At 39.7% G+C, this 11618-nt stretch overlaps 1 protein-coding gene across 1 annotated transcript; it reads left to right on the forward strand.

Moving 5' to 3' along the window:
* Window positions 1-10252: 10252 nt before the first annotated feature.
* LOC148030898 (pentatricopeptide repeat-containing protein At1g06140, mitochondrial-like) lies at window positions 10253-11178 on the forward strand. The gene is made up of 2 exons (XM_087685508.1): window positions 10253-10905; window positions 10989-11178. Exons 1-2 carry the CDS (start codon window positions 10253-10255, stop codon window positions 11176-11178), a joined length of 843 nt encoding a protein of 280 aa, XP_087541634.1.
* The last annotated feature ends 440 nt before the right edge of the window (window positions 11179-11618 follow it).

Genomic DNA, 11618 nt, shown 5'->3' on the forward strand with positions numbered 1-11618 from the left:
CGAGTTGCGCCCATAATTCAGGAGGTGCAGGCTAGGCCATGAAGTAACAAAGCTTAGTCTTATAATGACCATAATAGAGGAGCATATAGACCCCAAGTGAAGAGAGTTCAAGGTTAAAACCGAGAACAAAGAAAGAAAGCAAGGACTAGTAATGTCAACAACTTTGTCCCTACCCAAAGCAATGGCCGAAATATCTGTTGTTTCCATTGCAACGAGCCTGGTCATTTCAAGAGGCAATCTCCCAAGCTTAGCGGAGGATATCGTCAAGCATCTTTCCAAGGAATTGGCCGTGGCCAGGGAGCCGCCACCCAAGGCAGAGGAAGAAGAACCGCCTGTGTTGCCAACAGGAAATTGTGCGAAGAAGAAGATCCGACCATAGAAGCAGAGTCTGAAAGGGCAACAATCCATGCTGCTCTTCACAAGAAAGGCCCAAATTGCCAGTTCTCGGTGATTCAGACACCATCAGACTATCAAGGTAAAGGTTTCAAAACCTTGATTGATTGTGGCAGTACACATTCTTTTATCTCACCAGCTTGTGCAAGAAGATTAGGAATAGCCACAGTAGAAGCACCTACCTTGCTTGTGGAATTAGCAAATGGTCGTGAGGTCACTTGTACCAGGCAAACTACTAAGGTGGAATTCTTTCTGGGAGGAAAGACAACTTCGGTCAAATTCAGAGTCATGAACCTAGGTATCCATGAGTGTTTACTCAGAATGGATTGGCTTAAACCTAAGGATGCCCACATTCATTGTGGAAAGGGCCAAGTTTCCTTTCGAAACTCTAAAGGGGAATTGGTCACAACTCAAGGTTAGGCTGGAAAGCCGAAAATTCAATTGGCCAAAGCATCTCGGATTATAAAGGGAGTTAGAAAGGGACTACCTGTCTACTTGATTAAGCTCAATAAGTTAGATCAAAAGCAGGAGTCTAGTGAAGAACCTTCAGGCTAAAGGAATACGCGGACATATTTCCTGAAGAGCTATCAGAACTCCCGCCTCAAAGAGAAGTGGATCATGAGATCAAGCTCGTGCCAGGAGCTACGCCAATTGCAAAGAGACCTTATAGGATGTCCATCCCTAATCAGGATGCTTGCGGAGTCGTACTCCTACGTCCACTGACATGGATATGTTAGTGAGGGGGAGATTGGATAAGGGAAAAGAAAAGATGCTTGAGGATGTGACAGGTCCACTTATAGCAGGTTATGAGTCATCCAACAATGAAAATTTGGATAGTGAGTTGGGCATTTCTCTATTATGACGCTTGGAGCAAGGCAGAGTGATTATGTACTGCCTCATGAGAGGCAAGCTCAATGTTAGCCACAATTATGGAGATTTGAGAGAGTCAAAAAACTAGTTGATAGGTTTAGATACACTCGTTATTCATCCCACCATTATGCATATATGGCTAGTGTGACAGGTTACAAAGAACTTACAAAGTTTGATGATGCAGTTACACATGATAACTGGTGTGATGCCATGGATGAGGAGTATGCAGCCTTGGCTGAAAATGAGACATGGAAATTGGTTGAGTTGCCTGAAGGCAAAGTCCCCATTGGTTACAAATGGGTGTACAATGTTAAGTGCAAGTCAGATGGTTTGTTAGAATGCTATAAGGCCAGGTTGTTTGCAAAAGGGTATGCGTAGTAGTATGGCCTTGACTATGAGGAGACTTTCAATCCGATGGCTAAAATGGCAACAATTAGAACTGTCATTGCTTTGGCAGCATGCAAAGACTGGAAATTATGGCAAATGGACATCAAGAATTCTTTCTTGAATGGTGATTTGGTTGAGGAAGTATATATGGAGTAGCCTGAGGCTATGTTCACCCGGACTTTCCTACACATGTATGTAAGCTGAAAATTGATTTTTTTTTGGACTGAAGTAGGCACCTAGAGCATGGAATGCTCAAATTAGCAGTTATTTACGGCAACATGGATTTAGATTGGGTGATGCAGATCATAGTATGTTCATGAAGAAGACAGATCGTGGATATGTGTTTCTAGTGGTTTATGTAGATGATATTATCATCATTAGAGATGTTGAAGAGGGCATTGTTGAAATTAAATCATGTTTACATACTGAATTCAAAGTCAAAGACCTTGGTGAGCTAAAGTATTCTCTTGGAATTCAGATAGTATCTACGCCTCAAGGTATATGGTTACTACAAAAGCAATATGCTCAAGACATGTTATAGAAGTATGATATGGCTGAATGCAAGCCTATGGAGACACCTCTTGATCAGAATGTCAAGCTATAGATTGATGTTGAGAATGACATAGAGAATGTGCCCATGTATCGACAGATGGTAAGCAGCTTGATATACTTGACTATTACTCTGCCTTGATTTATGTTATGCAGTGGGACTGGTTAGTTAGTTCATGCAAAAGCCTCACAAACCACATTTAGATGTAGTCAAGAGGATCATGAGATATGTAAAGGGTACTACAGATTCTGAGTTGCTTTATGTATATGGAAAATCCCTTGACTTAGCAGGGTTTATTGATGTTGATTGAGATGGTTGTGCCTATGACAGGAGGTCAACCAATGGTTATGCATTTGGATTGGGCAGTAGTATGATTAGTTGGCAAAGTAAGAAACATCCTATTGTTGCATTGTCTAGTACAGAAGCTGAGTACAGAGGAAAGCCTTAGTGGCTTCTTGCGAAGTAGTTTGGTTAATGAAACTACTAAAAGACTTGGGAATACAGTTGGAAACCAGAGTGAGATTGCATTGTGATAACCTCAATCGTGTTATGTTGGCTAGAAATCCTGTCTATCATGCTAGGTCCAAATATATTGAGGTTCACTACCATTTCATCAGAGAAATGGTTCTTACAAGGTAGATTGACTTGATTCATGTGAAGATTGAAGACGAGGTAGCAGACATATTTACCAAGTCTCTTGGTAAAGAAAATATCATATACTTCAGACAGCTACTTAGAGTTTATCAGATGGTTTGAGCTTGAGGGGGAGTGTTAGAATATCAAACTCCCGTTACTCTTTAGTCAGTATATCTTTATGTGTGCAACCAACATTAGCTAGATACAGCTGTACACGTGTATGGCATTCAATAAGTTGGTGTAGTGAGTGACTTAGTCTTGGTTAGTCATACCTATGTGTGTAAGTCTCTCTCATCGAGTATGATGGAAGAATAATGGAAGAGGAACAACAATGAGATGAGATGCATCTTCCACTCCACTCTATCTCTCTCCCTCTCTTCCAACAATCGAGGTAGAGAATAATCACAAAAGTTAGCCAGCTAGAGCACCTTCTGTGGAAACAATTAATAATGCTGCAGACAATAAAGATAAAAGCATTGAAGCAACTAAAGAGGTGGATCAAGAAGGATGATAGAAAATTATGACTAAAAAGGATAAGAAAATCTCTCAAAAGTAATTAAAAATCCTTGATAGCATGCTTAAGAACCTACCTTGGATTTAAAAAAATTGGAATAAAGCTTCCATTCCAAAGGATAGTCATGGTCAAATCAATGCATTTGCACAACTCAAGGGAGTTCCACTAGAATAACTCAACATAGATTTTCTAGGTTGGGATGCAAAAATAATGTAGCCTCGCATGGGCATTGCCATGAAGGAGTAGGGAATAGTAGGGAATAACAATCAAGATTGCTTAATGGCTCAACTCAACTCTAGAGCTTGGGAGGAAGACATTAGAAAAAAAAAGGTTTAAGGAGCACTCCTAAAATCAATATGGAGATAAGGGATATCAAAATTAGCCTAGATTGAATGGAGAGGTGAAGAAACTTCTTTTTTGGAAATGGATTACTAAGCATAACTTCGATGTTATTAATGCTTTGAAACACAAGTGACATAGAAGTGACATAGAAGGATCAGTTCTAAGTTCCAGTACAAGCAGTATTCATGCTACCTTGAGGGAGTCAAAATGGTAATTTTGACTATATGACATAGTCAAATCAAGTAGAGACTCGGAATGCATTTATAGGTTTGAAGATGGTAGCAATTTGACTATCTCTATAAGGTGGGAAAAGAGGAAAATGAACATCATCAATGTCTATGGAGCTAATGACAATACAACAAAGGGGAAGCAATGGGGTCAACTACTTGATGTCTCACCAAGAATAGGACTTATTGGGGGTGACTTCAACATGATCATGGATTAGCATGATGCATCATCCTAATCTTCAATTTGCTCAGGTATTGAGCTTGATTCCTATAAGGAAGTATTACATAGTCGGGGGATGGAGGACATAGCAAAGGTGTTTCAACTCTCTAAGCCATCCTTTATCCAGAACTCAATCATTCATTAAATTATTGGTCTTGACTATATAGGTGGCATTGTAGTGACCATGACTCATGGCCCCCTCCTAGTAATCACCACCCTAGAGGTGGATATTGAATGTCTTTTATCTAATCACCTACCTATTGTATTGTAGCTCAAAATAGTGGAAGTTGAAGGTCACTATGGAATGCATGAACTCCTTGTGGTGATCCCAAGACACTACTTGTAGAGGGCTTTTAATTATATACTATTGGTGGAAATAGGAAAACTAAAAGAAGACATTGGCAAGCAACAAAGAGACCCATTGTAGCAATTTTATATCACCTTGTAGCAAATGATCACCTTACTTGACTTGTGGCAATGTGCCAAAGAGAGGATGGGCAAACAATGGTTTTTTTGAAATTTCATGGATCACACCAAATGCAAGTCAACAATTGAGCATGAAGGCCATGAAATTGATAAAGCACGATCCATTTGGGGATTTTATTTTTACGAGCTTTCCTTGTCGTTCTTTTGCAATCAGCTAAGGAATTAATGTGACTTCTTAACAAACTATATCATATGTGCATCATGCAAACATCTTCGGTTAAAGCTTTAACTATGATGTAGCTTGTGATCTATAGGCTCAAATCATGGTGGACTAAAGTGTTATCCTAGGAGCTCCTCTACACACAAATGGATAAGGTACTAGAGTAAGAATTCACAAAACCCTATGCAAAATGGGACATAAGTCAAGTCTTGCTATTATCAATACCTCATAAGCTCTTTTTCCACTATATCATAAATAGACTTTGCGATATATAGTGCTAACCTCTGCTATGTAGCACTGAGATCTTAGTTATAAAGCAATTATCTTTGGCATTTAGCTGAGACCTTAACAAACATGGGGCACTTATAATGGTATAGAATGTGTCCCAAGTGTCTACCCATGTCAAGTGCTATATTAAACTAATATGTGCTATAAAGCATAGATATCTCAACTACATAGCAATGACCTCTAGAATATAGCAGGCTCATGTGCAAACCATGGGGCACTTGTAGCTATAGAATTGGCTCCTAATTGTATGCCCATTTGATAGTGGACACATTTTTCCACTAATCTATATACTACCCAGCATCATTATATGCAATCTAGTATGGAGATCTCAACTATTTAGTGCACATGTTCCTCTATCAAACATGTTAGCAATGTGAGTGGTGACATGCGCACCTACATGCTAGCAAACCCTAATGATGGCTAGTTGCAATACTTGGTAGGAAGGACACACACATTGCTTTCTTCTTCATAGCTCCAAATTTATGTGGACTACATTCTTAAGGTATACTTTTTTTAATGCACTACGAACTACATTCTTAAAGTATATAGAAGATGGAGTGACTGATTTCTTTGTTATCTTGCATGTTATAGATAGACAACGTAACATCAAAAGGAAAATCATATGATGGATAGCAAAGTGAAGTAGCCGTGTCTCTACACAATTATATAAAAACATCCAATTTATTAATAATAAGATAGGCTAAAGTCTACATGTGTTGTTATATCTCAACAAGAAGATTGAAATATTGCAGATGTTGATAAGGGAGGAAGTAAAAGTGGCATATAAACATGCAAGGTTCAATGATGATGTAAGGGTCTATGCCTGGATCAGACCTAGGTCTATGGCTTAGTCACTATGAAGTTTTATGATGATGCAAGGGGAAGATGATTCCTCTCATAGGTCCATGTCTTAATCAGCCTCAAGTGATAATAAAAGGCTTAACTTGCAAAAAAAAAGGGAGGTGGGAGTCCCCCCCATTGTCCGCATGAGACCCCGTGACCCTGCAGCTCTACAAAACGAAGAGCCTCAAACCAACAAAATAAAAGGGGGTGGGAGCGAGAGCCCCCCCCAATTGTCTTTGTGCATGTGGACCATGGGAGGGCTCCCAATCCCCTTTTATTTTGTTGGTCCGAGGCTCTTGGGTTTGTAGAGTTGCAATTTATTTTTTTGGTTCGAGGGCTCTTAGGTTTGTAGGGTTGCAAGGTCAAGGGGGGTGGGAGTCCCCCTCATCGTCCTCGTGCACACAGACGATGGGGGGATCCCATCCCCCTTTTATTTTGTTGGTCTGAGGCTCTTGGTTTTGTAGAGTTGCAAGGTCACGGGGTCTGCAAGGTAGGAATGGAGCGAATTAGAGAAACATCATAAGGAATCATTAATGAGCAACGAATGCGCAACATGAGGAACACGAGCAATGAATGTGCAAGATGAGAAATCATTAATTGAAACCATCACAAATGTGCAACAGGAGGAACCATCCAATGAACCTTGCAAAAAAGGATCCCACAATTGTATTAGCTTCCTTGTTGTCCGTGCACGCACGGACGAGTAGGCTGCTCTACGATCACGAGGAGGAGGATCTATGGCTTGACAACTTGTGCTTGACGAGAGAGAGAGAGAGAGAGAGATGTCCATATACTACCAATTCCGCATGGCTTGCAGGGACTCATCGGTCCATCCCCATTATATCAGCATTCTTCTTCAATCAGTGCAGTATTCTTCCTTCATCTTCTGCTTCCTCTCTCTCTCTCTCTCCCTCTATGTTGTGTTTCTCTTTTGTTGTGCACTCTCATACGGTATCATCCGCTACTAAGTGGGGACACAGTTCGGAGATCTATCGCGTAGGAGCAGGTGTTGTTCGTGGAGGAGTAGCCCAAATCACCAAACACTGATTTTTAGCCTATGTTTGTTGCAAATGCACTCCCCCTATTGATGGTCTTTTGCCTCGGAAGCAGCCAAGTGACATCCCCTAGAGGCTAGGTGACATCATCCATGGCCAAGCGATAGCTTACACGCAGTAGGCAATCTCTCCTTCGTGCGTTTTGCTGCAATCACAAATTTGTTGCTGTAGACGAGAGCTCCTTGATGCAGGTGATAGATTTCTACAGAGAGACGGAACATCTACAAACATTGTAGCTCTCTTCTATTTCCCACTCTTTTCCATCCGAACGCACCTTTCTGGGCGATTGCACGATCGAATGTAGGACACAGGAATCAAGTCATTAGCGGGCTATGGCTTCTGGAAAATTTTGACAAATGGCAGCAATTGGAGCCATCATGCTCAATCTCGTAGGCCAGGATGTTATAGGAGCTGTATTCATGCAGTGGAAGTAGTCATTGGTCTGTATGACTTGCTGGACATCAAGGTTGCAGGGGTGCTTTAATCTATTGCTCTTTGTGTTATGCAAGAACTAATTGTAAGTTCCTTCGAAGGTGTAGACAAGTACTAGTAGGTAAATTTGCAGCCTTTGCTCATGTGTATGCTACCCTGAATATTTCGAAGGTGGCTATACACATTTTTCCTCGAGCTTTAGAATGCAGATATTCATAGGAAGGCATTCAGATTGGATCTTGCGATTGGTAACAATCTTCTGAAATTCTATGTTAAGTGCATTCAGATTAGATCTTGTGATTGGTGGCAGCCATACTCTGGAGGTATGCTACCCTAAATATTCTGAAGGTGGCCTACACATTTGTCCTCAAGCTTGAGAATGCAAATATTCATAAGAAGGCATTCAGATTGGATCTTGTGATTGATAACAGTCTTCTGAAATTCTATGTTAGGTGCAGTAGCATTTTAGGTGTAGAGAATGTATTTTTTGGGGTATTAGAGTACAATGTTGTCTCCTGGAATATTATGCTAGAATCCCAGGGAGGTTAGCCATAAATATATGTATGTATCATGTGGGCTCAATATAAGGGATTTTTAAAATACCATTTTTACATATTTTTAACATACAGAAGGGTCCCATATAAAGGGGTTACTTGCAGATTGAATAGAAAAGGGTTGTGTTTTATTAAGGAAATTTTCACAGATAAGGATATTTATAATTAGGCCTTGAACGCACGTGATATAGAGGGTATACATATAGTGAACTACCCGGGGTTGGAATTCTACTTTGAACTTAGTCAAATAGAAAAGGTTGTGATTTTCATCAGTAGAATCATATTGCTAAACATAAATCAGATGTGTTTTGGAGTGTCCTTGCCTCTTTTTTGCTCATGGTGACCTTTTCTCCTTGAGCAGCATTTATGTTGGCCATTGCAGAGCTTTGTTGTTTTAGGATTTCCTATACCTTCAGTCAATGTTTCCTACATCAAGGCACCCACTTATACAATCTCTCACTATGTTCAGTGCATGTTATTTTATTTCTCACATAGCCTTCTTGGAAAAGTGTCATTTTGCTAGCGTTTGAAGTGCTCCATGTCCACTCAGCTTCCTTCATGGTCTCCATAAATGGAAAGCAATTAGGCAGTCTACGTGGTGGTGTACTACAGAAATGGTTGTGCTTAATATAGACTGACTAGGTTTGTGGAACTACAGATTCATTGAAGAGTTTAGTATCACAATAGAACACTAGAATAAATGTGCCATTGCTTCTAATGCCAACCCCTCATTCCTTTTCTGACACTGTACTCATGAAACTCTTAGGGTTGAGGTTGAAGATAAACTAAGGTAGATGCTATTGTTGAAGCTTGATTGTTCCCTCTTTATAAATTATGTGCATGCATTTAATCACTGCTGTTATGTAACAGTTTTCAAGGGATTCAGTATTTTACTGTTCTGCTAGTAATCATGTGGCCTTTTTTATTCTCTTTTTAGCTATGGTCATAGCTTTTGCATGCTGCCTAGATGACCTCTTATACATAAGTTTATTCTTAACTCAACAACCTTCATGGAAAAAAGTTGCTAATGTGGAAAAACATTAGAGGAGAGACACCAAAATAAATTAGTAGTCTTGTTTTGCAGTGATTTTGTTATGCCTTGCAATTATACAGGAAAATGCAAGAGGAAGGGAAAACCCCCAATAAGCAGGCAATTATAACTGCCTGCCCTTCATGCTTTTGGTTCCATCTTAGAAGAAAAAGAATTTTTTGAAGAGAAATTGAGCAACATATTGTGTTTGAATATGGTAAAAGTTTTACATGCTGATGCCTCAAACATGGAGCTCACTTTGGATGTTTTTGTTGGTAGCATGCTAATAAGCATATATGGCAAGTGTGGAAGCATTGTACAAGCTTTCCTTATTAGAACCCTAGAATGACCTCCCTTCAATGGACAATCTTATGTCCCTTCTATTGCAATGCAGGGTTGAGAAGAATCTAGCATATGCTCCTTTTGTGAATATGCACATATACAAAAATGAACTTGAGTCTCACAAGGTTCTTGGGAACCATTTGGCTCCTATGCTCGTAGAAAGTAGACTTGGCTTTACTGCCAAGCAAGTTTTTCATAGGCTAGTCCAGTGAAGTGAGCATTTTTGGACTTCTCTTTTGCAAGGGCACATTGAATCTGGTGACTTACAAGGTGCTCTCACTTTGTTCCAAAATATGCAAGTAGATCCTATCCATCCTAGCCCATTATTGTAGGCTTGCACAAAGCTAAAGTTTGTTGATATTGGCCAGAAACTACATGTGGATATGTCTACACATGTACTCAATTGGTAGATATGTCTACCAAATGTGGTCTCTTTGGGAAAGTACATGCATTCATGGATGAGTTGCCTTACCAAGATGCTATAATTGGACAACTCTACTTGCAGAATACATGGATCATGGAGTTGCTGAGGGAGCACTAAAGTGCTTGGCAGATATGTGACTTCAAGGTATATTTAATGATGGTGTCACCTATGTTTGTATCTTGAAAGCATGTTCTAAGATAGGAGCCATGAATAGTGGTCGCAAATTACATAATGAAATCATAAAACAGGGCTTTGAAAAATATCTATATATTGGCAATACACTAGTGGATATGTATGCAAAGTGTGGGTCGTTTTGGCAGAAGCACTTGAGGTATTTGATGAACTTCCAACTCGAAATGTGGTCTCATGGAATGCTTTGGTTGCACAATACATTGACCATGGTCTAGAGGATGAGGCAAAAACATTGCAATGGATGAAGATGGACAGTTTTTCACCAAATGTGGTTACCCTCATTTCTTCTTTGCAATGTTGCTCTACCATGGGAACGACAGATGGGGTTCTAGGTGTACATTGTGAGATTGTGAAACACAGGTTTGGAAGGGATGAGTATGTTATCAATAGTACGATTGATGCATATGCCCAATGTGGATCATTTGCAGAAGCACATGATGCATATGATGACCTACCAATTAAAAATGTAGTTGCTTTGATTGCACAGATTATAGGTTTTGTCAGAAATGGCTTGAGTGAGAAAACTTTGGATTATTTTAATGCCATGCAAGTGCAAGATTATGCTTCGCTAGATGGTGCTTCATTTGTCTGCATTTTAAAAGCTTGTGGTAGCATGAAAGCTTTAGATGAGGAGAATAAATCCCATGCTTTGATTGTGAAGGAAGGATGTGGTTCTCTTGAAGATGCACATGATGCATTTGATGATATGATAGTTAAATATGTAGTCTCATGGAACATATTAGTAGCAGGCTATGCTAAGGAGGTACTTAGTGAGGAAGCACTTGATTTGTTTGGAACGATGATAAAAAGTGGTCTCTCTCCTAATGCTATTACTTACATATCCATTTTAAAATGTTGTGGAAGCATATGTGCCAAAGATAGGGGCCAAGGTTTCCATGCAGAAATTGCTATTGAGGGGCTTGAAAGAAATCTTGGTGTTGCCACTAGCTTGATAGACATGTATGTGAAATATGGACTGCTTCTAGAAGCACATCACGTGTTGGATGACCTACCACTCAAAAATGTTGTCTATTGGACTGCAGTTATCGACATGGACTTGCAAATGAAGCTTTAGAGTCTTTTGATAAGATGCAATTGGAGGGTGTGGGTTCAAACATAATTACACATATTTGTGTGCTAAAAGTATGCAACATATCAGGAAACGTGCAGAAGGTGCATACCACACATGATGCACAGGTTGTCAAGGAAGAGCTCGAGAGTGATCCCTCATAGTCAACAGTTTGGTGAGTCTATACGCCAAAATAGGTTCAATTCTAGAAGTAAAGTATGTGTTTGATGCCTCAACCATCCAAGATGTTGTCTTGTGGAATGCTCTGATTATTGGGTACATGGAATAGGGCCTGAATGAGGAAGTTCTAAGTTGTCTTAAGCAAATGTAGTTTGAGAGTGTACCTTTTAATGATGTCACTTATGTGTGTAGTTTGAAAGTTGGTAGGAGGTTAGGGTCTTTAGGCTGGGTTCAAGAAACATATATAGAAATTGTAAAAGAGGGCTTTTTGCAAGACGAATTTGTTGCCAATGCAGTGGTAGATGCTTATGCAAGAGCTAGCTTATTTGTAGAAGTTGAGAGATTGCATAATGATCTAGTAGTTAAAACAATTTTCTTGTGGAATGCATTAATCACAGGGTATTGTCAACATGGGCAGTGTGGA

The sequence above is a fragment of the Lygodium microphyllum genome, chromosome 9 (genome assembly GCF_053477565.2).
Source record: "Lygodium microphyllum isolate KBCC chromosome 9, Lygodium_microphyllum_v1.1.10, whole genome shotgun sequence".
Lineage (NCBI taxonomy): Eukaryota > Viridiplantae > Streptophyta > Polypodiopsida > Schizaeales > Lygodiaceae > Lygodium > Lygodium microphyllum.

Bases quoted from the DNA above. Each gene is read 5' to 3' on its own strand.
- LOC148030898 (XM_087685508.1), top strand. From the start codon at position 10,253: ATGGGAACGACAGATGGGGTTCTAGGTGTACATTGTGAGATTGTGAAA. The intron at 10,906-10,988 runs GTATGTGAAATA...ATTGGACTGCAG, and splicing joins GCCACTAGCTTGATAGACAT to TTATCGACATGGACTTGCAA.